The sequence below is a fragment of the Micrasema longulum genome, unplaced genomic scaffold, assembly GCF_059751315.1.
Source record: "Micrasema longulum isolate JH-2025_06_02 unplaced genomic scaffold, ASM5975131v1 h1tg000947l, whole genome shotgun sequence".
Taxonomy (NCBI): domain Eukaryota; kingdom Metazoa; phylum Arthropoda; class Insecta; order Trichoptera; family Brachycentridae; genus Micrasema; species Micrasema longulum.
Window position 1 is genome coordinate 37076 of NW_028278138.1, and position 27879 is coordinate 64954.

A 27879-nucleotide genomic window follows, 5' to 3' on the forward strand; every position below is an offset into this window, starting at 1 on the left:
TAGGTAGATCGCACCCAATCACGCAATTGCTGCACAGCTACATCGAGTTTGATACAATCAAACGTGGTTCAAACATTTTTTTAATGAAGTGTTATATCCTTATAAATATTTATCTTGGTACTATAAAATCATAGAGCGCAAACATTTCGATTGTTTTAGGAACCCAACAAAATTTTGTATTGTTTCAAATATTTATTTTTAAAAACATTTTTCACGCCTGTAAGTTAAAATTAATTTATGTTGAATTGGGATTATATAAAAAATAATAAAAACAATTCAGATTATTTTCTTAGTAGTAACCATTTTATTAAGTCAATAAAATAATATTATCGTCAACTAAACAAATTATAAGTTATTGTATCACATAAATTATTTACATTGAATCTAAATAAAGCTAATTAAAGTACTTTTTATAATTTTAGTGTTGCTAAGTGGATAAACTAACTATCCATCATATATGATACAGGGATTTAGTAGTAGCTTGTAATCGTTATTACGCACTTGAATATATATTATTTATAAATATAAACATAGCTTTACACGGAATATACTTTTAACGTTCCACGCATTGCTGTGTAAAATAATATCCCTGAATGAAAATCATTAAGGGATTAAATAGATGAAATTGTTTACTTTTAAAAAAATACAACATGATAACAAAATACTTTAAAAATTTTGATTATTGACCATTACCCTTCCCTTCCGCAAACCTCTCTCAGCCTAGTAAGTAACAGAGAGATGCGATGTCTAGAACTCTAAAAATCACTATTACGCATTGTTAAATCAGTGTTCAAATATATTTTTTGATTTTATCAAAGTTAAAAGTAAAAGGTCTCAGTGTAAAATGCGGAAGAGGAAAGGGGGGCGATCGTCTGATTGTAGACAGCTATCGCTGCATCTCCATCAAAATTAATATAAATAAGATACATAAATAAAATAAGGTAGCTTTATATCGGGCAGGTTCTATGTAGTATCAGTTTTACTGATTCAAGACCAGTTTTATTTGAATTAAATTAGGTTCAAATTTAATAAGGGTTGCCGAAGCTAACTTTTTTTCATGCAACCGATAAACGGAAATGTAGCTTTTATTTAACCTAACATTTTTTCGCAACTAGCTCTAACACATCTCAACTAGCTCTAACACATCTCAACAGGTATAATATTATTGGTTTAGTGGAGATGTTGACGCTAATATAAAAATAATTTTAAGGAATCTTTTTCCTGCGACGACTTAGATGCTCGACCAATAAATAAAATAATTTAGAAATAAATGTATTTTTAATTTAATTAAAAGAAACATATTTTAAAAATATATTGATATTAACAGAAATGAGGTATAAACATATCAGTGATTTACAGATAAAAAATCATGAAGACGTGAACAATTTTCAATTGTTTCACAAATAAAATTATACTTTATAAATTTATGAAACAGTTATTTTAAAATGTACATATATTAGTTTATGTACGATGTTGGCATCATAAATGATCGTAATAAAGCTATGTTCTTTTCAAATAGATCTGTTCTGAATTTATTTTGAATGAATTTTTTTAAAATACACTTCCGTTCCCTTCCGACTTCTGCTTCATTTAGGTATAACATAAACATAAGTATCAAATACTGAGGGGTTTTTTTATTTCTAGCTACTCTGATCATGGCGTCCGCTGGCACGGCCATCGGCTGGACGTCTCCCACCCTCCCCGCGCTCATGGCGGAGGACTCCCCCATCCCCATCACGGCCGACCAGGGCTCCTGGCTGGCGTCTCTCATGATCCTGTTCTCCACGCTCAGCGCCCTCCCCGCCGCCTACCTCACGGAGATCTGGGGGCGCAAGGTCACCATGCTGGTGGCCGCCGTCCCCTACATGATAAGCTGGATCCTGGTCATCACCGCCAACTCCGTAGTGCAGCTCTACATCTCTAGGCTCCTGGCTGGGATAGGCTACGGGATTATCTACACCGTCGGGCCCATGTACCTCGGGGAAATCTCCTCCGACGCGGTTAGAGGGTCGTTGGCCATTCTTATAACTGTCATGAACAAGGTGACTATTTTGTGCATTTACAATCTTATAAAATGAATTTTCAAAAGCAGAATCAATAATTTAGATAATTGAATGAATTTACAACAGGTTTTTTTTTCCAGCTTGGCATACTTCTACAGTATTGTATCGGCCCCTACGTCAGCATGACTGCCCTGGCGGCGTTTAATCTCAGTATTCCAGTGGTGTTTTTCTTCACCTTCTTATGGCTACCGGAATCTCCGTATTACTACGTTAAGAAGAAAAGGTTTTCCGAAGCCGAGGACGCTCTGAGAAGACTCAGAACTAAAACAGACATAAGTCACGAAATGAAGAAAATAGATATTACCGTCCAAGAAGACATGAAAGAAGTTGGAAAATGGAAAGATCTAATTCTAGACTTGGGTAATCGAAAAGCTTTAAAAATCACTTTGGTTCTGTTTGCTACGCAACAAGTATGCGGAAGTGCCGCTGTTATTTCATACGCCCAGACAATATTCGGTCAAGCGGAGGGAAAGATCGCCGCTAGTGACGCCTCCATTATCCTCGGTTGTGTCCAGCTGTCCGTAGCCGCCTCGTCCTTCTTCTTGGTGGACAGGCTCGGAAGGAGGCCGCTGCTGATCATATCATCTTTCGGTGTTTGTATTCTGAATGCCACTATCGGAGCCTATTTCTTCTTTAAAGACTATCAAAATGTGGATATGGGCAACTTCGGCCTGTTGCCGATATTAGCTATTGTGACGTATATTGTCGCGTATACGATAGGTTTATCCACAGTCCCGATGGCTGTTACTTCAGAGATGTTTCCTACGAATATTAAGTCGTATGCGACGAGCGTCCTTCAACTTTTCGTGGGATTCTCCACATTTGCAGTAACGAAGCTGTACCAAGTCATTGCGGATGGATTTGGAACTTATACGGCATTTTGGAGTTTCAGCGCGTGCTCCTCTGTAGGTTTAGTGTATATTTATTTTAATCTTCCGGAAACGAAAGGAAGATCGTTCGTCGATATTCAACATCACCTCCGGTTCAATACTAGTCTCACGGTTGCACACAGCGAGAGTGATGTTTCGCAGAACGAAGACATGGCGATGGAGCCGACGAAAGTCTAAATTTACTTCGGAGAATTAAACCTCGAGCTCTCTCGCAACTACTCGAGACGCGTGTCTGCCGTGTATAAATACTTTTCCTATTAATAATAATTAATATTAAAATAAATACTGAATTTTATAATACAACTCGACAGAATTATATACGCCATTGACGACAAATCTCAGCAGCGGATAACAGAAGAAAGGAAGAGAAGAAGGGAAACCGCGAGAGTGACGAGGCCGGCGGAAGCGGACGCGAGGACCCCGGCAGCCGCGCTGAACACCCGGAAGTCCGCGGGGTCGAACTCCGCGGGAAGCCGCCTGCTCCTGATGATGTCCCTGTACAGGCGGGCGGAGCGCTTGGGGGTGCGGGTCCTGTTGGGGCTCGTGTAGTCCACGTGGTACAGGCCGAACCGCTCTCTGAAAACACAAGTGACGTGATAGTGAGAAACGATTACGACGGAAGTGAATGCTAAAGTGTTGCGTCATCGCCGATATGTTAAATATTGTGATCTCAAATTAAACAGTTAGCTCAATTAATGATCCCAACTGCGTGTGTCGCTGGTAATTTTTTATTTATTTAATTAAATAACTCGATGGATTCAGTTTTCGCTCACTCGTCCATCTGGAAATAAGCTCAAAATAAGAGTAACAAAACTAATTACTGCGCACTCGCCAAATTACATTCCAGAAAGTAACCAGTCGTTACCGCACCAAAGAAACTATTTTAAGCGAAAAATTATTGTTTTGAACTACAGAAATTATAATGACTTTTTGTATGTTATTTGGTTTTTATCACCAAATTATTGTAAAAATTCCGCCCGTTTTGGAAAACCATATTTTGTAATGTCGTTTACAACTAAATACGTATTATTAAAACTAGCAAAAATCGCTCACAATATTTGTAGGCATATACTTAAATATTAAAATGGGTTTATTTTTTTGTTAATTTATTCAAAAATTCTCTAGTATGAAAACGATCATGGAGAGTTCGTCTAATTTTAAACCTTGCAAAATGTACTTTATTATTTTTGATTGACTCAAATATTTATCATAAATATTTGATCTTAGATCTAAGATGTGAAAGTTTGCTATCAAGTACAATGTCTTCCAATTACAATATTTAAATTAATGAAATTTCTGGATAATTATCTTTTTTTTTTCATCTGGACATTTATATATAAAACCATACATTTCTTGTGTGTAAAATGATGTACTTAAGTTGTATACTCGAACTTATTTATAAAACCTTGCTCGAATTAAAATTTGAAATAAAAAATATTGTAAAACTAAATTAATACTCAACACTTGTATATATGACTTGCCTTTATTATATGCATACGCATACCTATAATATATTGTTTACTGTAAAACTCGAAACTGTTTCTAATAGAAACTACTTTGATAAATCACAACTTTTGTTTCATTTTTCCATTATAATCTTTCGAAGATACGTCATATTTTAAGAAGGAATTCCCCACATATCTTTTTTGGTTAGTATGAGAATTGAAAAAATAAAAAATGAACAAGTAATTCAAAAAACGAAGTCTCTCATAACAATAATAAAATCGATTGCAGCGATGCTACCCACCTTCTTTTTTCGCTTTGCTATCCGGGTACAGTTTAAACTAACCATTCAACTTTTTTTAACTCTTCAATTTCCACTTGTAAATATAAATTACTAAATATACTGTAGTTGTTTAAATAAGTGGATCAGTGAGGAAAAAAATTGGAAAGTGATATGACTGACCAAAATTTGACAAAATCGGAGCACCTCAAAGGAGACAAAAATGTTTGCCTGTGTTTCCAATATTTTCATATTGCTCGAAAACGTGAACAATTAAAGCACTTGAGCTGAACAAAATAGTTGCCCTCGAGATGTGGTGCTTGCGTAGAATGTTGAGGATCTCATGGACAGCTAGAAGAACGAACGTTATCGTCTCCATACTGAAGAAACTTATCATGAAAGTTTGCCTATCGCCCATGTCCAACGACCGTGTGCAGCCAACTTATTCTACAGATCTTCGGACACAAAGCCAGACGTGACCAAATCTGGAGAAAAAAATTATCACGAGCAGTATGCTAGGACGAAGAATCAGATGCAGAACTGCAGCTCGCTGGATCGACCAGGTGAAAACAACGTCACAGGTGAACACTGCATGGAGCTGTGGAGAGGGCGCAGACCCGTAAAGGATGAAGACATAGAGAAAATGGAATGGTTGAGAAAAGTACCAATGATCATGACCCTCAGATCTGAGGAACGATGAAAAAAAAAAAAAAGAGCTGCACCGACATAGAGCTCTAAACATAACAATTAAATTGATTTTAGCTAAGTAATCTGACTGGAAAAGATGCAGCACAGCTTCTACATGTTGCAAATTGGAAAATGGCTGCTGAGGACAGGCGGAGTTGGAGGCAAACATGTAACTTCTTATTTTTCGTTAAAGCACTTTTTTTAGAACTTTTAAGCTTAACAATCCTGCTTTCGTTATTAATAATAATCTATTCATACCACAATTGATTTGAGTTCATTTCTTGTTAAAAATATTTTGATCATTAATCATAGTATGGTCTACGTGCGATTCGTTCAAATTTATAAAATAGAAGCGATCATAGATGATAGAATAAAGGGATGGGCTAAATCATGGAGCAAAGATACAAATCCCAATCCGTGGTGAAATACCGAAGCGAATGACCTATTCCTCTGCCGACATTATTATTCGCGTCGGCACGCTGCTGAAGAATCTGAACGTTGTAAGAAAGCAGAGTGATTATTTAAACGCCGTATATTTATATTAAACAAACATGATTGTGTATACAAAGCCTACAACGTATCACTCGACTGAATCCTAAAACATCTGTGACAACATTTCAATATTTTTGTACTAGACTTGACACGTAGATGGTAATTTTTCGAGAAAATGAGATCATATTGTATAATAGCGAAATAATTATAAGAACATACTTATTTTCGTGATGCTTAAAATAGGTAGTGATATATTCAGAAATAATTACTGTAATTTCTTTCAGACAATAATAAATGTTTGCTAGAGCCTAACGAGGAAAGGCATTCAGTTAATTGACTTAAAGTTAGTTAATAATTGAACGTAGTTATGCAGAAAGCAGCCAGTCCACAATTTCGGAAAAATGATATATTGATGTTATCGGGTGCAGTAAGATCGATTCTATGTTCTGCTAAAAACAGCCAGACCGCTTTCATATAAAAAAACTATATTAATCACCTCCGGAAAAGGGTGTCGATCACAAAAACGACATTTCTTAATTTGCAGAAAACACTTACAAAACTAGAAAAATCTTATGGTACTTTAAAAATCTTTTAAACTGGTCAAATACACAATAGGATTCTTGTTTGTAATATATAAAAAAACTTATGTATTCATTGTTTATCGTTTGTTAAAGTCAAAAATATTTAAACTATTGTGTAGATTTTATAATTCACTCTTTTCACAAAATGGCTATTTCTCAGTTTCACTTTTCTATGGCTGGCTGCTTTTTGTATGAACTGAACTACGTTCAATTTTTTCTTAATATTGCTATTGCATCAAATGTAATAAATATATATTTTACGTTACTATGTTTTTTTCCTTGTTAATTATAACAGTTTACGGGCGCAGCCTTAAAAGCCATTATAAGTTAGTAAGTGTGGTAACAAATCTAATTTGAAATGAATAAACAAATCAATATTATGATAAAAAAAATATAAAAACTTTGTTTTTAACGACTATTTTTTTAAATAATAATCATTTAAAAAATAGATTAAATCAATATTACTGAAAACAGGACGCCACAAGTTTATATTATTGTTAACAGTTATTTAACCAATAATTCATTAATAAATAAGTTATTTGTCCGCCTCGTGAACAAATCGTTGGCACGTTTACCTCATGCAAGAGGTCTCTGGTTTGATTCCAGACAGGGTCGACATGATTTATTTATTTGAAAATGCGTTTTCTTCTTTTCCACGTACGCTCCTAAGTGGAGTATGTGGACATCACCAGACGCCTCCAGGAGACCCTATCACCCTTCACCTCCTCCCACGTCAATCCCGCGTTCCATAGTTAGAACGAAGAAAGCCGAAAGATCGTCATCGACAGTCTGCCAAATGTTTTAATACCAAAAAATGTCATCTTCATGTTACAAAAATGATCCAAGATATGCTACGGTTGGTGTACCAACGCAGAGCCCTTATACACCATTAGGTGCGAAAGGGGATAATAGATAATGAATCAATTATTTAACGAAAAATTATTTCAAAAACAAAATGGAAAATCTCGAAATTTTAAGTACCTATTTACAATAACTGCGGTTTAATTTTTGATCGCAAATAAAAATTTTAAATAACGTGTTCATGTTTTCGTGTTTTTAATTGCATTTTATGAATTATGTACATTCCAGCTCATGAGGCTCAACGCACAACCCGTGCTCAACCGAAACGTTTGAAAAATCATTTGTAATACATATCGTAAGCAGAAAATCATTATGTTAGGCGTACTCCATTTAAATCATTAATAACCTTTGGTTTATTTCATTAGCTTTGGTTTATTTGTGCGTAAAAATAAGTTTTAATATAATTCATTCAAATGTGCGTGCTTACACAATAAAAAATTGTACGTTTGTTTGGTTCACCGGTAGGCACTAACACGTTACCTAGGCTTATTAACCCCCTTCTGAGCCAAAAAACATCCTCGCATTACGGTGCTGTGTAGTCAATACACATACAAAAATGAGAGTTTTATAAAATAAAAAATTAAATATCCATAGGCAATTGCTTCAATTATTTATACTTTATAGATGAAGTCAAAAGTGATAATATTTTCAATCAAATTGCTCAAAACGTTTTTTAAAAAACATTAACTCACGCTCGTAGCGCGAGCGAGAGGCTCACCCCTAACGAAACTCGAAGTGCTACTGTGGAGCTACTGGCGTAGTGTTGCCACCTGTCATTTACATTTCCGCTAAAATTTCCAAAAATCCGTCAAATTCCCGTCAAAACTAACTTGGATTTCCGCGAGATGTTCCGCTGAATTGGATCACATTTTTTATGAACCTAAACGACTACACGACACTTAAATGTTTAGTTAAATTTTCATGTTCACTCTTAAAATTAAATTTACATCATCATCATAATTCCATTTCCGCACCTAATGGTGCATAGAGCACTGCATTCGTATGCAAATCGCAACGTACCTATCTTGCTCCTTTTTGTTACATGAATGTAAGATGATCAGTCTTGCGTTTCAGGTGCCAGTCCAGAGACCATGAAATATTCTATTGTAAAAACACCTTTTTAAATCATTATTTCCTGTCAAGCATGTCGGGAATCAAACTTGAGACCTCTTGCACGGCAGGCAAATGCGCTGACCACTACACTACGAAGAAATTAAACTGCAGTAAAATTATTAAAGTAAGACTGAATCCTCTTCGTCTTCACTTTTCGCCGCCTCCGCCGCCTGTGGTCATCTTGAAAATAGCGTTAAATATAAAATTATCCCACCTTGAGGGCACTCCAACCCGCTAGATATGGCGGAAAATATATCAAGATCACAACACTGTACTGGCGTACTGCACTAAAGTACTAGTAGCTTTGAAATTCGCGCATGTGACGCTTGAAACTATCTCTCTCACTCCCGAATATACCTGTAATATCGAGAGTAAGACGTAAAGAGTTTTTGAGACAATTGAATATTATTTGGTACTCTTTTACTTCATACGCCGGGCCGTGACATGCGACACATCGGTAAACTCTAAAATGTATTGGTGATTTATCTCCGATTTCTGATTAAATGCTTTTTCTGTGACCAATAACTATTAATTTTTTTTTTTTAAATGTTTAAGCCGATATGTAAATGTATAACGTAGGAATACCGAATACTGATTTTAACACTGTATTCATTATGTGTATAGGTAGGTATATAAAGTTATTATATGCAATGTGTGCTAAGCTACGCTTCACCTGAAAGGGAGGATCAAGCATTCGAACGCACTGTACAAATCAAGAGAAAGAAAAAGTTTTATAAAAGTTTTTCTTGTATTAGTCAATATATTTTTACCAAATTTTGCAATACAAATATTTTAAAACTAATATTAGTATTTACATATTACTTTGTTTTCTCTATTTTGAAAAAATAATGCAAAATAACACAGCATTTAAAATTTCATCTGTTTTACTTTCAAAATTTTCTCGAAATAAATCAATAATTATGGTTATGATAACACTCATTACCATTTTTTTTAATGCATTGTTGAAAGTTAAAATATTTTTTTGTGAAAGCACTACCATTAATGATACAAATCATTAAGTATATGTATCTTTTATCATTGTTTATGTTTAATTGCTTATCTTTAACTGTTAAATGAATTTCCGTAATCAAGTTAAATGGCACTTAAGATTATAAGTATGTTATAACGACGACTGATGTTACATTTTTTCTGAAATCACAGAATTAAAAAAATATTTCGTAGATTAGCTTTGTAGATCACTTAAATGGTAATTATTCTTCCATCTCGTAATATAACCATTCCTGGGCTCCGATTACAAACGCTATCTTCATCGGTACATATTAGGACTGTATACTTAACTTTTCTCTTCTCTCTATCTATCTCGGTATGACAAATTTCGATCTACCGGCGTGTCAAAACGTGTCATCTCACGCATCATATGATCGGACATATGTGCCTATACTACCTCGAGTATTCAAATTCAACGGATAAGTGGCGCCGAAACTTTACTACGCTTTCAATGCTAAATTGAAGTAAAAAATATTCCTTTTTCGTATTTTATATAAGCTTCGGTGATAAAAAGCAGCCACTTCAAAACGATTAAATGTTCTTACAAATCGCAATCAAAGTAAAAAGTGCTCGCTTGAACATGATTTTCATATGACATTTGACAATCCCCAAGACGGTACGCTTAACTTTTCGTCTACCTCTATCTAATTCTGTATTACATATAGATATGTAAATACGTGTTTTCAGAAAGATAGAGAAAAACATAATAATTATATTTATTTTTTCTTTCTTCCAAATCTCAAAGGTCGCGTGATTGCTGATTGGCTATAATTACCCTGAATTTACTTGCTGAATTAACTGTCAAAATTTAATCCACCTTAAACGACATATTTCAATCGACTTATTTATCTTTCGTATTTTAAATAGGCTTATGTATTAGATAAAAAGTCACCTCCTCAAAACGATTTAAAATTTATATAAATCAGAATTATAGCAAAAAATGCTTGGTGAAAAATATTTCATGTCATTTTTAATGTGCGGATATGTGTACCATAAGGCACTTGAGATCTCGGTACATATCTGTATACTTACCTCAAAACTTGAAGATCTATAGTCGGTAGTGTATCTTCGAGATCACTCGGGAGAATTTATCTTCACTCAAACCGTCATAGTCAAGGTATGTCATTTCAGTGCGTAGTTATGAGTACCGTGGGTTACGCGTCCTCTTGGTACATATCGAGTACCTACCCAAAACTCAAAGATACAGGGTCGATAGTGTTTCTTCATAATCACTCGGAAAAATTCATCTTCATAGTCATAGTGAGGGTATGGATTCCGTATCTTTTGGTAGTAATTGCCACCCAGATCATAATAAGTACAAATTAAAACGAATTAACTCAATTGCGTTAAAATTTCAGATTACTTATTTCGGAAATGTTTACTTTAAATTATCAATATAATGACATTTATCAGAAATGATTAGTTTCTCAATTTTTTATTGAGCCAGTTGCATAAAAAAATAAAGTAATTATTTAGTTTTTTGTCAAAACGGACAAAAAGAATAGCATAACCACTCAACCCATTTCGAACATTTTCGCGAAAACGCAACAATTTTCCAACTTTAAACATTTTTCTATTTATTTTTTTATGATCCAACTGGCTCAAAAAGCCATTTGCATTGAAAACGAGATAAAGTTAAATAATGTGTAAACATAATAAACAAGTAATTACGTTTTCGTCAAAAGGTGCAAAACATAATACTTCGGCTTACATTTTTCAATGCAGCCTATTGTTTACCTTTTGATGGAAACACAACAATTATTATCCTACTTTACGCTTTTTTAAATTTGTTTTTTTAAGGTGTTAAATCTATTCGCATTCAAAACACGTTAAACTTTATTCATTTTTACCTACGTGTTCGTCAAAGGGTGCAAAACGGGATACTTTAGCTTACTTTTTTGATGCAACCCATTTTTCCCATTTTGACGAAAACCTAAAAATCATTCAACTTTAACGAAGATCCCAACACCCGGCTTTGCAAGTACGGGTCTCTTTTCAGATCGTCAACGGCACCTTAAAACTATCACTTATAATGAAGGGAAAATGGGATACTTCTCTTTATACTTACCAAAAATATAGTTATATAATTAAGGTTTTTTACTTACGAGTATCCTCTCTCCCACTCAAAGTTGTCCATGAGACTCCAAGGGGAGTATGCCATGACGTTGCAGCCGTCCAGGTTGATGGCCTGCAGCATGGCGTGGATATAGTGCTGGTGGTAAGCAGCCCTCCTGTGGTCCTCCAAAGTTCCAAAATCGGAGAAGCCATTTTCCGTTACCATAACCTTGGGATTGTTGAATCGGTCTTTGATCCAGTTAAGGAGTTTGCGGAAACCCCACGGAGCAACCTAGAAAATGAAAAGCCAACAATATAAGATAAATTGTTTTTATTTTTGAAGTCCCAATTAGTAAAATGAATTACAGTAAGCACATAACTCCCAGGCTGAAGAAAACTTTTTTTAATCATCATCTCGCCCAAAACCAAATCCGAAACCTCCGTGAGGGAGGCAAGCGTTTTAGCTATAGGGGTAGCTAATACGTATTATTAACGATTTTATGTTTATTTTTCCAGCTAAAATTCATTTTGATATGTACGTAAAAATAATTAATCATTTTCTTCTTGTTTTTTTTTTTACTTTACCAAGTACTCTATGTAGGCTTTATTTAAACTTGTTTTATTCAATTGTGTCCAAAGCAGATTACCGTTTTTTATTATTTAAGGTTTTCAACATTATGACGGTTATATTTTCACCGTTTATTTTAAGATACGAGTATGTTCAAATTTGGTTCATTTTTTAAAATAATTAGTTTTACCTTTAGTAGACTATCTATAGTATTCTAGGTATTTAAGTAAATATAAGAAATTGCTTTTAAAATATGAGGCATCTCTCCTCATATTTGAGAGGAAAATACTAAGAAAGATATTCGGAGCTACGCAGGAAAACAAAGTTTTGAGAATACGGTTCAACGAAGAAGTCCATGACATCTACAGCGAACCCAACGTAGTGAAATTGATTGAAATAGGGAAGCTGCAATGGGCAGGGCACGTAGAAATAATAAATGAACGGAGAGTTCCCAAAGGGATACTTTACACGGCGCCCTAAGGTAGAAGTAGGTAAGGTCGGTAGACCCAAACTGTGATGGCTGGATGGAGTGCAGTGAGATGTGGATGGTATTAGCATCAAGGACTGGAGGAGTGCATGCCAGGATAGAGAGATATGGCGATAAAAGGCCATGGCCCACAACGGGCCAAATGTGATGGTTCTAGGAACTTATTTAACTGTAATAAGTTGCGTAAAATATTGATAAATTACACATTTTCTAATATTTTTCCCTAATCAGTTACGTTTTGTTTTTTCTCCAATTTGTAAATAACTGCGCTACATTGTTTTATACTCGTGTATTATGGCGATAAATATTATGTCGTAAGACTTAGCATTCGATTGGGGTACCGGGAATTCATTTCCAGTGTGGAAAACAATATTCTCCAAGATCCGAGTACTTTTTGGGGCTACATAAGATTACAAAAGGCTTATGGCGGGAAAGTTGACCCCGTAACAAAGGGATGAAAAAATTGTTTGGGGTGCAAGCATAGCTGAAGCGTTTGAAGCTCATTTTAAAACAGTTTATAGCAATGAACCTCAACTTCTAGATATTAATATTGCTAAGCAATGTTTACAGACCAGTGCATAGTAAGTTTATTGATGTTTAAAATATCAATGAGAAAGATGTGACCGACGCTTTTAAAAAACTAAGTAATAATAATTCTCTCTGTCCAGATTTTATTCCGACATTCTTCCTAAAATGTTGTGTGGGACTGATAAAAAACCACTTTTTTTCTTGAATAATCTTTCTATTTATATGGAAGTCTTTCCGGAAACATGGAAGATGTCAAAAGTAACTCTTATACATAGAGTGGATCTTAGTCACCCGTAGAAAATTACAGACCTGTTGCTATTCTTTTTGCACCAGTGCGCAGCGAAGGTATTTGAAATCATAATATGTAGAATCGTCGCTTCTCGATTACAGACATTTATTATTGATGAACAACATGGGTTCAGGAAACGTCGCTCGGTTGAGACAAACCTAATGGTTTTCACGAACTACGTCAAGGAAGCTCTGAATGCAGGACATCAGGTAAACTTTTCATATAATGACTTCGCCAAGGCCTTTGATTCTGCCGACCATGATGTCTTATATAAAAAATCTATGAAATCGGTTTCTCGGATGGTATGATAAAATTAATGGCGAGCTATCTCCGAAATAGAAATCAATACGTCTCCTACGGTACTTCTTTACTTTCTCGGGTGTCCCGCAAGGCTCTAACCTGGGTTCATTGTTGTTCTCGATTTTTATTAATAATATTAAAAATATAATTTTAAACTCGCGTCTTCTGTTGTTTTTCTTAAAGGCGACAACTTCTGACGATTTTCGTCTTCTCCAAGCGGATATATCTAATATATCTAAATGGGCAATGCGAAACAAACTTAGGTTTAATGTTTCCAAGTGTTCAGTCAGGTCTTCACTAGGGCCCAAAAAACTCTATTTTTTCGCTACAAAATGAATGACCTGAATCTGCTACGAACATCAAATGTTAAGGATATGGGCATTAAATTTGTGAGCACCCTGACATTTTATGATCACAAAGAGATAATCAGTGATAAAACATTGAAAATGTTAGAATTCGTTCTGCGTACTGCCAGGGATTTCAAAAATACCCGCGAACTGACAACTCTTTAAAACTCCTTGATGCGAAGTCGACTCGAGAGTGACTTGATGATTTAGGGTCCACATGATCTAAAGCACTCTCTTATGATATAGAAAATCCAAAATAAGCTTCTGAGATATCTTTACATGAGCAAGTGCGGGTATTATCCTTGGCTCGCTTGGCTTGGCTCCCGACTTGGCTCCCGACCGAGTTTTTCCAGGGTTTGCTTGGCCACAACAGTTTAGAGACTAGAAGGAATGTTTATTCGACCACACATTTTTATCGATTGTTTCGCGGTACGGTCGATAACAATTACCTAAGACTGCGTCAGCATACATTGTTTCATATTCCGATATACAGGACCAGCCTGCCAATGGTTATGCCTGTTGGGAGAGCTACCGCTATGCTGAACAACGTCGCTCTAGATGTTGATCTGTTTCATGTATCCGAAGGGGTTTTTCGGAGCAGGATTCACCTACTATTTTGACAATAGTCCATTCATGTAATTTTGTCTTTTCATAATATGTACGTCTTGAATTTTCGTTTTTAATGTATTTGTTATTTTAAATAAATGAATTTTATTGAATTGAATATGTACACTCATACACTGTAAACTGAGAATGGATGTTTTCAAATAATCAATTATAACTCATCATTTATGCTGAGTCGTAATGAATGTTTTGCTTGAAATGACAATAGCGAGCATTATTTAATTGTATTGTTTAAGCGACAAGTACTACGGAACAAAACTCCGTTGTAAGCAAAATGCTCAATATGCACATCCGCTGAACACATTTTCATTTGTTTTAACATCAGATTAATGAACAGCAGCTGACATTTTAGAATTAGCGAATATGTACCTACGTATTTCCTACATAATAAAATCCTATTTTTATAATGTCACAAAAGAATATTACGAGCTGTTTGTAATTTAAAACTTTAATTAATTCATTATCTCGCTTCGTCCAACGTAAATTTCTATTGACCCATTAAATTGTCCGTTTTTGAAAATCTTTAAAACTTGGCAATCTACTTAAAAGTTCACTTAATTTAATTACCTAATCCTTAAAGAAAATTTCTTACCTAATCTTTTAATTACGTTTTCACAAGCTATTTCATTATTTTATCTCAGAAAAAGACTCGATAAATCTTTTGAGTAAAAAAATGTCGCTCACTAACATTATAGTAAATTAATCGAATCACATAAATACATTAACGTTTTTCTCTCTTAAATAATTATCCGTCATTTGAAGAAGACATCTATTAATGATTCACTCAATTTTTTCTAGCAATTATGCTATTAAGATGAGTAGTTAGTACAAGAGTACAAAGAGCGCAATACGATTTGTATAGCATTATAGTATGGTATATAATTAAGACATAGCATTTGTGTGCATCATAATAAATCTGGATAGTAAAATTTAACTCATTATAAAAAATTATTCATACAATTTTGTATCTTAATTATAGCAAAAAGGGTATTTAAAATTGATATTGAGTTCGTATATTATTGATAACGCCACAGCAAACATAAATCCCTGACAAGATTTAACTTTTTGACATTGATTTTCTATCAAATAAAAATACTCAAATTTTAATACGTTATTGTGTAAGCAACTTTCTGCATATTCCTACATATACCTTTAGATATTTTTCAAATTTCCGAAACATTTACATACGCTGCAATTTTTTTAACAAAGTTTTTTATCTGGCGATACCATTATTTCAAGTTACTATGTAACATGATTAATTTACTGTGTCTACGATAACACGAAGAAGAGAATCGCAGTATTAATAGAGCGACTCTGGACTTAGTCCAACAATATATTTATATATCAAGAAACTCGCAGTCTATTCAAAGTTATATTGAGAGGAAAACAATAAAAAATATTTCCAGCTTAGCAACATTAAAAATATTTTACTACAAGCAAGGAAAATATTAAACTTATATTAGTAATGATTTTATTACTTTTTTAAAGTTGACGAAAAATTATGAAATTAACCATAAACCGCGAGACAGTAATTTTTTAAGTAATATAAATTTGAACTAGAATATTTTGTAATCAGTGGAGACAAAACAACGAGAAGGGAAAAGAGCACTTTAAAAACAAGCTAAAATAGTAAATTCCTTTGCCTTTAACCAAAACGCATTGGACTAGTACTACAGGCTGTTACAAAAATATACTCTTACTCGCCTTTTATGCCTGTGGTGCCAGACAATTTCGATAAATAGGAATTTGAACATTGTTTCTCTGTAACTCACTCGCAAATGCTTCTCCGATCGGACTGATTATGCCTAGCTAAAATCGACAAAATCGACGTTTCGCTGTATAATTTTCGCACTTCAAAACTGAACCGACTTTCTTGTTTTTTTTTTTTTTAAAGAATAACAAAATATTTTTTTCTGTGTCGGTAATTTTTGCGTTTTTCAAAAATAGTTATCATTTTGTATACCGTAAATCCAGACAGCATACAAAACTAAGTGCTTTGAAGGCTTTTTATATAGGTCTTGTTCGCGTAATAAACAATTTATCAACAAAAATAACAAAGCAATAGGACCACGTCAGTGGTAAATATCTTCAGTGGGTAAAAAAATCATTGCTCTAGTGCCATAATTCAGGAAGAAAATACGGGAATGCGTTCGTATGAAGAAAAGGGGCGCGTTTCCTCTATACAATAATATTGAATACTATCTAGAATGTCGGTATTGTATACATATTGAGTTCAATTAATTTTCTTATTTTCATCGTCAGGAATATACAAAAGTTGCGAATCTGCTATTTCACCATATTATGGAGCAAATTGAAGGAGATTTGCACATCCAAGCTAATTCATGAATCAATACACAGTTATATTGCAAAGTTTAACATTTATCCATTATATTACACGTAGGTATCTGATGCTAATTGTTTGTTTAAGCAATCTAAACACAATGACTTGATTAGATCTTACAGTCAAAACTTATTCGTAGAATTAATTAATTTTTTTCTTGCCTGAAAAGTTAACTGCTTGAGATTTGCATTTTTTTAATGAACCTGATGCATTTTTAAATGTGTTATTGACAAAAATTCGTACAAACATTTCAATTTGATTCATTTGTAGATGATTCAAAATTTAAACCAAAACCTACTGATCAAACCATAACGTCATTTCCTCGTAGGGGTTGGCAGAAAGGATAGAATTTACACCGGATACAGACCTCCCTTGCCGGTTATTCCAACTTTTGACATAACTGAAATATTTGTTGGTTTTGGTCATGCGTCATGCCACATCTTTCTCGGCCTTCATAGATTTCTGCGTCCATTCATATCGTAAATCTTTTTAACCGTTCCTTCGTTATCTAATCGCTCCACATGCCTAAATAAAATCATCACTCTTTTCTTAGTTTTGTCAAAAATGCATGTCGCATTTTCATCAAAAACTTGGCATGGCGAAAATATTTTTTATGGTGAAATAATTACCAAAAGTCGAATATTATACGTGCGCGCATGAAATGAACGAATTTAAATGTCTGTTTGTAAAGACAAAGTGTTCTGGCATGTGGCATTATATCCTTTCTGCCGAGGACAAAACGTCACTCCCTGGTTTGATAAAGTTGGCATTATTTTGATTGGCCATCTACAAAAAAATAATTAAAACTGGAATAAAAATTATAATTTATTTTAGTAAAATGGCTAAAAGTGCACAATCAATTCTACCTCATAAAATGGCAACAGAAGACATATTGTATTTTCATGGAAGAATGTAGAAATAACTAACATAATAGGAAAATGAAATAATAAAACGTACAAAATAAAAGCTAAAAAATAAAACAAAAAAATAATGGTAATAACTTAAATTGTAACTTTTTAAAATTAATGAGAAAAAACAACTCGCTTGAGAAAAAAACATTTTTTTTACATGAAAGAGATAAAATTAAATAAATAGATGTGTAAACATAGGGATAATGGTGAATGTTACACAGTGTGTAAAGTGGCCACTTAAAACAGCCTATGAGCCTCACGAGCCCTGTAAATACCTAGACTTCCATATTCCCTTTTCAAAAATGTTTTTTCTCTTCTTTGATATTAATTTAGATCATAATAATTCTCTAAGGAGTAATCCAGCCTGTCTACAAATATTTAGACATACTAAAATATATAAATATCCTTCTGACGATCTCAGTCAAATTTGAATGACTATTGCGCACCTTTCTTGTTATATCTCTGTTCCGAGTTTGTTTTCTATAAAAGTAGTGATAATTACCCTCAACCAGTTGGACGACGCTCCCGCTGGCCACCTCGGATCCTGGTGCCTGGTGATCCCGAGGTCGTTCTCGTGCGAGGGCACCTGCCCCACGGGCCCGTCGCCCCACTGCAGCAGGTAAGACGTGTAGTGGTTGAGGCCGAAGTAGTCCGCCGTCCCCCGGATGTACTGGACCTCCTCGTCCGTGAAGCGCGGGAGCCGGGAGCGGGGGTAGCCTTGTTTCCTGCTCTTCTCCTCCACTTTCTGTATCAGCAGAGGGGAATAGTCACCCTTCTCGGAGAATATTGGATGAGCGTACCAACCAGCCTGTAATCGCAGATGAAAACAACTAGCTTAGCCTTTCTGAAGAGTTATCAATATTTTGCGTTCCTCAGTGAGGTCACATTATTTTTATTATTATTTATAGTTTGTAATCAAAAAGTATGAATAAATAAATAAATAAAATAAAGCAAAGAGAAGTAAAGTGCGTATTACATTAGAAAATGGTATAAGATCTTGTGGAAGACTTGACTCAATGAATATTGTGTCATGTAACCCACAAATAAAATGGCCGACGACATTGTTTCGATAGCTGGTAGAACATGGATGAAAAATGCAGGGGATAAAAGGGGTGGAAACGTTTGGAACAGGACTTTTATCAAGTAGAGAAGAGAACAAGGCTGAAGAAGATGCATATTTTTAACCAACGCTTTTTCAGAATCTACAAAAAATATCTTCATGTGAATAAATCAATGAATACCTTTACCGCGACACTGAATACTTTTCAAACTAAAAATGAAAACGAATAACATTTACTTATGCCTACAGAATTTTCATTTACTTTATCTACGTTACAATTGAACTTATTTTTTGTTACAATGCAAATATAAAGCAAATAGAAGTCAGGTGCCGTTTTGGTTTCTTCATAATTTAATTACTCGACGGAATAATAATACGGACTTTGTACTATGTATCGTACATAAATCATTATAAATATGCAGAAGAACAAATATGCCATTCCTTTTTTGCGTTACAATAACAGGAATTATGCAATCGCTTACAAATTTCAATGTATTTATTGATTATTGCTTGTGTAGCAAAACTCAATAAACAAAAAGGTATTCTTTCCGATTTTTTCATGATAATTTTAAAAAAATCGTCAAATCAATTTTTCGCAAAATTATGCACTTATTACGGAAACTTTTAGAAGGCTGATATAAAAACGCACAATTCGTTTTTAACAATACTATAAAAATGCACAAATTATCACAATCAATTAGGTGTTAATACAAGTTGTGACAGTTTTTTTCCAAATTTAAAAGTTATCAAACAAAATGGTAAAGGTCGTCATTCGGAAGAAAATTTTCTCTCTTCAAGAAATTGCGTTTAAAAAATAAAAAACATTGGAAAGTTACACATGTTATTTTATTTGATTATAAGCCTTCAAAATGCAATGTCAAGTAGGCAAAAGTGAGCATTTTCGACGCCACCTTCTGTTCGCGAGCAATCGAGGGAATAAAGAAGAAAACAATTATGGAGAATGAGGAGAATACATTATTGACTAATTTGTGGTATTATTTTTTTGTCGTGTCGCCTTGTTCTCTTTATTTGAAAAAAAAGGACACAACTTATGTTAAATAAATTGAAAGAATTTTCTTTGAAGTCGAAAAAATAATATACGTATGTTTGTGAAGATGTTTATTATGCATTTTAATAGTAAATATTTTGAAAACGTTTTAATTTTCCGTACTTTTGTTGTTTGGAACGACTTTATAAATGAATCGCTAAAAACGTTAACATTTCAACACTGAGCAACATTCTCAAAACTGACAACTACCCGTGTACCCGAAAGTATGTACAAGCTGACTCCCACGCGAAAATTTGTTCTTTTTTTGAACAAGTGAGTTTGTTGAACTTTTCTCCTGATAATGTTCAAAATGATGCGATTTCAACGCTCCACCCACGGACTAAAAACAAATATGTGCTTTTTTTACAAGATACTCATACAGATTTATTTATTTTTTACACAGTACCACAGTAAAGAAGTTATTGTTATATTAATATACATGTTACCTATTTTAAAAAACAGTTATGTGAATAAAACCTAATGTATGCCTCCCAAACCCAATTCAAATCAGAATGTCTTCTTCAGGGTGCTGGTTGAATACCAGTTTTGCGGCATTTTCATCCAGCCTCTTTCTAACTTTAGACATAACCTTTGGTTGATTTGTCAAATATTAAAATTATCTCTCTAACTGCTTTTGCTGTACATCATTTCCTTGTACGGCTGAATTCCCATTTCGGTCCACAATCACATCGCGCAGCAAACGCAACTTGTTAGACTCGGGGAAATGCGGGAATGTCTCGTAAAAACAAAGACAACTACTAAATTTAAAGTGTGATCTATATCCTTCAAACCCTTTTTATGTTTTTATTTTTTCACATCCTAAGTGGAACATGTGGACATCACCAGACGCGTCCAAGAAACCCTATCGCTAGCCAGCACTATCGCCTCCTCTTACGTCAATCCCGTGTCCCTTAGTTCTGCCGAATAAAGGAGGAAGATCGTCATCGACGGTCTCGGCAAAAAGATCCAGATCCAACTCGGGTTGAGGCTCTGCTGAGGCATCCGCAGCACGAGTCCGAGCCAAGTCCACCACCGCGCCCTCAAAACGTTCGTTATAGGGGGCTACTGCAACCTTTTTCGGACTTCAATGTTAGTTTTAAAATTGAACCACCTTATGCCTAATATTCTCCTTAGGCACTTACTCTCAAAACTCTATTCTCTACTCTCAAAATTTTGTGTTTTGAGTTTTAGTAAGGTGCCAGGATTCGCACCTATAACGGATTACTGGGATTACACGAGAGTAAAATATTCGGCATTTCGTTATATTACAAAATGCCGAATATTTTAATACTACACATATGTGTACTTAATTGTTTTAACTTACAAATTAAATATAAACATAATTTATAATTGTTAACATCTATACAATACGCGAGTACCATAATATGTCGCTCAACTACCAACATCTACCGCATATTATCATCAACTACCCACTTAATAAATATTTTGACGCAAGCAAGTGCTAATTAGAAATTATCGACATCAATTATATTTGCTATAAAATGATAAGACTTTACTAACGTGTGATTGCAAATAAAGTTCCGCTGCCTCCTTATCCATTTGAGTGTCGGTATTTGGCTCAGCCCAATTAGAATCTAACGTTATACCGACTTGTCCTGAAATAAAAGAAAAAAATGTTAGATAAAGTGTCTAAATTAAGATTGATCGCTGTAATGGAAATAATTATTCTCCTCAATTTGTTTCATTATGATTTGGACTATTTATATACCTAGCCAAGTGATCTTTTATTAGTCATTGTAGCATTTGATTAGTAAGACAAGCGCTTTTATTAATACCGATGTTCAATATCACATATTGATTTTTTTATCAAAGGTGAAGATAAAAAGCATACATAGGCACGCCAAAGTAAATAAAAATGTTTGATATGTCGCCCCTTTGTGATTACATAAGGCAATCGCTACTCAATATGCACATTTAGAAACTTCAAATGAAACATTTTTTTAAAATTTTATTTTTCATTCCATTACTTAGGGCATTAACATTGTTGTTTCCCGGACCATGCAGACAAAATTCTACGAAAAATAAAGAGCAAATAAAACAAAAATTGACATTATCTGTTTGGACCGATTCTTAACCAAATCTATGTCTACCTACACATCCTTCCCATTTCCTAGCGCACTCCGTGTAACAATAATTCTACATGTGAGTGCCGGAAAAAACATCATATTATTACTACACAAATAACATTCTTCGAGTATAATACTTTTTCTTTCATCAAAACCTTGTTGAAAAAGAGCTGTACCAGCGTCAGTCAGATTCCAGCACACGTCATGCCTCATCATCAGCAGGTTAGTGGAGTTGCGCAACCTTCCTTCCCAACAATACAGTCCACTTACTAAATTTTTCTCCTCCTAGGACGAGGTATTCTTCACACCTCGTCGACTCCTCAACATTATCTGCTGGCAGATAAATTTATAACTCAATGCGCTCCGCAGAACTTAGTAGGAATGTTTTGAACAACTTGAAAATATATACGAGTACTTCAACAGAAATTGAGTATATTTTCAAGGAGGAATTCAGAAATCTACGCATTTACAGGACTTTTAAAGTGAAAGCTAAAGACAAAGAGTTGAGTTGAGAGACACCATCTGAATTTATTTTGGAGCACTGCTACATACGCGTGCATAGTTTCAGAAATCACGAATCTTTCCATCGGTGTTTATAACTACAATATTGTAGATGGAAAGATCTGTACTCCAAAACTAAACATATAGTCGTGCTTCATAAATATGTCTGCATGTATCAATTAATGTACGCGGCCAATATTGACAAACTTTTGTGGTACAACTTTTTTGAAAGTATGATCATTTATGATACTCACCTTTATATTTAGGCCTAAACTCCTTATCATAAATATGATACGCCTTGGCATGAGACTTGAGCAGATAATGCGTACAGAGGTACTCCCCCACTCCGTGGTGGTTCAGAGCCGGGGCTCTGTTGGCCAGCCCGTACCCCTCGAGGCAAGTCTGCATGGGCTCGTTGAAGGTGGTCCATATGGGCACTCGGTCAGCGAACAGCTTGTAGGCGACCCTCGCGTAGTCCGCGAAGTACTCCACGATGTGAGGGTTGGACCACCCGCCCAGGTCTTGCAGCCTCTGAGGAAGATCCCAGTGGTAGAGGGTCGCCATTGGAGTGATGTTGTATTTGATCAGCTCGTTGATCAGATTGTTGTAATAGGCGATGCCGTCCTTATTGACTTGGTTGATGAACCCGGTCGGAAGTAACCGCGGCCAGGATAAAGAGAAGCGGTAGAAGTCGACTCCTAAATCCCGAAGCATCTGCGCATCTTGGCGGTAGCTGTAGTAGGAACCAGCAGCCATGTCCGCATTGCTACAGTCTTTTATAACTTCTGGGTGCTCGTGAGTCCACCTGTCCCATACACTTTCTCCTTTTCCTAAAAAAAATGTGGAAAATCTTTTTATAAAATTCCAAGAAGTACGTAGCGTAAATAAGATACTATTGTATTTTACAAATTGGGAATAACGTTCTAAATATAAATAAACTTTAAATAGTAATTATTTAGAGCGGATTTTTAAAATTCGAATACAGCCATCAATGTGAAAATAAGAAACCGGTTTTCATTTATGTATAATTTTTCGGGTTGAAAAACGAGCGCATACAAAACGGCTCGCAGTTGTTGTCACGTTATTTTGACGTTACTTGTCATGCTCACCGAGTGCGCTCTAACAAACATTGCGTTCAAGTATGGCGCTGTAACGTAATACGTGCCGTTCGTCTCATAGGGCGCGAAACGTCTCGTTATGTAGAAAATTTATCCGACGTCGTACGGAAAAAATAATAATACCGTTAATATCGAAAGTTTTTACTTATTTAAAAATTGAAAAAAAACGTCTGAAAACCCTATTACGTATCCACAAATTAATAAAAGAAACAATATTTTGAGTTTGTCCAAATTTTTGTAGACAAGGACTGGATTCAACTCCCTGGGGAGCTGTTAACATTAACATATTACAACAGAGATGAAGAATATTTTAAAGAAGGTAATATAGAAGTCAAGGCATCTACAGGGCTTCAGCTTCAGCTCTTTAACTTCACAAACATCAACAGATGAAAGAATTGAAGTAATATAGATGTTCAAATATGGGCAGAATGGTGAATGTTACACAGTGTGTAAAGTGGCCACTTAAACCAGCCAATGACAGGTCATAAGCCCTCTAGATGCCTTGACTTCTATATTACCTTCTTTAAAATGTTCTTCATCTCTGTTGTAATATGTTAATAATATAAAAGAAACACCATTTTGCATCTGCGATCGTATAACTAAGGTGCAATTGGCAATGCATTGAGTTTAATTTAAGTATTTTTATTGTAAGATACACAAAAATTTACTACTTTCATTTCAATTCTACCACCCGAATAAACATTTTTTCGCAACACAAATGAAATTTCGATGATCACTTATAGAGCGTTGCTTTAATACCCTTGATAATTAATATGTATGGCACAGGAATGAATCGTGAAGTTATATTATGACTCGGGCCTTACTCATAAAGTTACGCCTAGGTATAGTGGTAGACTACGAATGGAAATATCATCCTTATTATAAGTGGTAGAATACGTATGGTGTTCCCATCCTCATTTTACCACTATGCCTTCGCATAACTTTATACCAGGTTTATAAGCAAGGCCCCATCATGAATCATATTGGGTGTTAACATAAGTTTTGTCCGTTTTTTGTCAGATTTAAAAATGAGCACCAAATGAAAAACGAAATGGTAAAGATTATACCTAATTCGAATAAAAAAATCTGATCTACTAAACATTGTGTTTGCTTTTACGTTAGTCATAAAATTTTATTTGATTACGGCCCTCCAAAATGAATGGTAAGTTGACCAAAGTAAGCATTTTCGACACTTCCTTCTGGCGTTTAATCAAGGGAATAAAGGAGAAAACAAAGAAGGAAAATACATTATTGACTAATTTTTTGTAATTTATCGTCTTTTTCTCTTCATTTGTAATAAAATGGACACAACTTATACAACCGTACAATGAATCTTTCATGGCGGGTTTTTGAAAAAGGCGTTCTCATTTGATACGGACCCCAATAATTCTCCTAAATTTTTTTACAACAAACAAGACATTAATTTGAAGGCATGTAATCAAATAATAAAATTTGTTTGACAAATTTTGCTTCTCCTAGTAGTAGGCTCAATATATGAATGGTTCGGAAAGCCAAAAATATTAGTATGCCTAATGTTGCAATCGGTTCCTAAATAAACAAATGCCTATTCTATGAAACCGGTCGGTTTCGGCAAATATATTAATCGAATATGCTTCCCACAAATAAAAATAATATTAAATAAATAGGAAAACAGCCATAGCACAAAAGAGAAAAAAAATACAGTTTACTTTAGATTTTTTTAAAGATTTATAAATGATTCAATGGAATTGCATATTTAGATCACTGTCCTTAACAAATTTTCTGATTCCTTACTTCCAATGTCTATCAACCAAATCGTAATTCTTTTTTTCGATACTGTTTTTGGTCCGTTATTTAGATTTTTGTTTTTTGGAATACTGCTGTATGTATTATTGGAATCACCAAATCATTTCTTGCTGTACTCCTGGTTGAGTGCGCATGACACAATATTTAACATAAAAGCGAACACAATTTGGAAAGAAAAACGGATATGCCTTTATTTTGAAGCAAAGGATCAAATCTACATATGTATAAAAAATTACATTATTCTAAGGTGCTTACCAATAAATTACCACTTACACTAGTACTAAGGCAAGACTTTTAAAACCCATAATTTGAACAATTATAGTTGTTTGATTTTGTTTTCTCTCCGTTTAACTAAAATTTAAAAGTTAAATTAAAAATTGATTGTAAAATTGTAATCACACTGTTAAAACATCCTTTAGACATTGTCCATAGTACTGACAATCCAATCTCGATATCTGTTTATTATTTTTATCCTGCGACATGTAATAGGCATTTATGTTGTCATCAATTAAAATCTAAGATTTAAGATAATTGCATTTGGGGGAATCAAATTTGACAAATAATTTTAAAAAAATATATATATTGTTTTTTTTTCACGTGTACAATAAAAAGATTTTTTTTTCTTTTACTACGTATTTATTTAAAATGGAAAGTAACAAAGTTTGCACTTCAAATATTAGTTTCAATCAAGAAATAATTGAACACAGGCATAATAATTATATTATCCAACCCAATCCACATTTATACTCCATACTAATATTATAAATGCGAACGTGTGTTAGTTTGTTTGCTTGTGTTCCCTTCACGTCTCAACGGAGATAACGTTTATATATTTTTGCATTGCTTGGGATAGCCGGAGAGGTGAGAAGTAAAATAGAATACTTATTTTTCATACCGAATAAAAAAAGTGGAATGAAAAAAAATGTATTGGGTAAAAACTTTTCTTTTAATAAAAATAAATATTTGCGTTCTTATGATTTTCCAAAATATTTCATTTTGAGGGCTATTTTCAACGATCCTTTAATTATTTATCATTTATTTTATGGTCATTAACATTTGTATATAATTTGATTATGCTGTGTAGGTGCTAGTTTTGGTTACACTGGGAAATTCCTTTCGGGATACATTTTAGAAGTTTTTTTTAAGGAATACATTTTAGAAGTTTTTTTTAATGAGTTATTATTATTAACATATTACAACAGAGATAAAGAACGTTTTAGAGAAGGTAGTATAGAAGTCTGGGCATCTATGCTGATTATGGCCTGTCATTGCCTGGTCTAAGTGGCCACTCTTCCCACTGTGTAACATTCGCCTTTCTGCATATATTTGAACATCTGTATTCCTTCAAACTAACTAAAACTTTCAGCTCTTTGACTTCAGCAACTTCAATAAAGGAATGAAGATGTTCAAATATAGGCAGAAAGGTGAATGTTACTCAAAATGTAAAGTGACCATCGAAACCAACCAATGACAGGTCGTAAGCCCTATAGACGTCTAGACTTTTATATTTCCTTCTCTGAAATGTTCTTCATCTCTGTTGTAATATATTGTTACATAATAATCATTTACAGATTAAATCTAGATTACAACATGTCCTGCAGATACAGAACGCATATGGGCGGTTAAAAATCTAGACAGTTGAAGTTTGAGTCAGATTTTTTTTTAGTAAATTTCATTTACATAGCATGGAAGCTAGTATTACAAAACGTCTTACAGCTACAAAGCGGATCGACGAATAAAGCTCTAGAAACTAAAAATTATTTTTAAAAGTATACAAAAAAGATACTTTGAGCAACGTAGTAAGTTTGGCAAAGTAGTATTTTTAGCAAGTGTAGGTAAGTACAGTGGTACAAAATGGATACAATGGCACAAAATGTAAACGGTGAAAAAACAGAATGTATCAAGCATTCCTTAAATACTTAAAATTATGGTTAGCAAGGAGTGTTAATTGTTAATCATAATAAATAATATGTTATGGAATCTTGTAATTTTTTTTTTTAATACGCTTTTTTCGATTATAAGAACATTATATGATACATAATTGTGTGGTTTTAAAAATTACTTCGAGACTTCTCTGAGCGATCAAAAATTTACAAAATAAACAGTTATTTACATTTTTTAAAGACAAAAGCTTTAAAAGTGTGACAAATGACATCTATGTTTTTATTTTGGAACTAAATCAGATGTTTATGTTTCTACTTTGTATGCGCAGGGGGCGCTGTATTTTGACCGTTTTTCTAAGTTGAGAACTTGTCTTAGCAAAGACGCGAACCATAACATGCAGATTTATATTAACCTGAAATATTCCAAGCGCCCTCTATCTGATACGCCGCAGTAGCTGCTCCAAACATGAACCCTTCAGGAAGTGCATATTGCGTGTGGTTTGTTGCTTGACCGTCACCGGAATGGACG

General features: G+C 34.2%; 2 protein-coding genes across 2 annotated transcripts; one reads left to right on the plus strand and one right to left on the minus strand.

Annotated features, from left to right (window-relative positions):
- On the plus strand, positions 1-4521 carry LOC148277975 (facilitated trehalose transporter Tret1-like). The gene is made up of 2 exons (XM_088232082.1): positions 1-2042; positions 2144-4521. The coding sequence occupies exons 1-2, from the start codon at positions 1656-1658 to the stop codon at positions 3128-3130; spliced, it is 1374 nt and encodes a 457-aa protein (XP_088088208.1). The 5' UTR covers positions 1-1655; the 3' UTR covers positions 3131-4521.
- Positions 3218-27879, minus strand: LOC148277976 (myrosinase 1-like; the record flags this gene model as incomplete). Its single annotated transcript, XM_088232083.1, has 6 exons — positions 3218-3529; positions 11524-11765; positions 18371-18676; positions 21498-21592; positions 22819-23394; positions 27764-27879. Coding segments are annotated over 6 exons (1573 nt in total), but the record flags the coding sequence as incomplete, so codon positions are not given.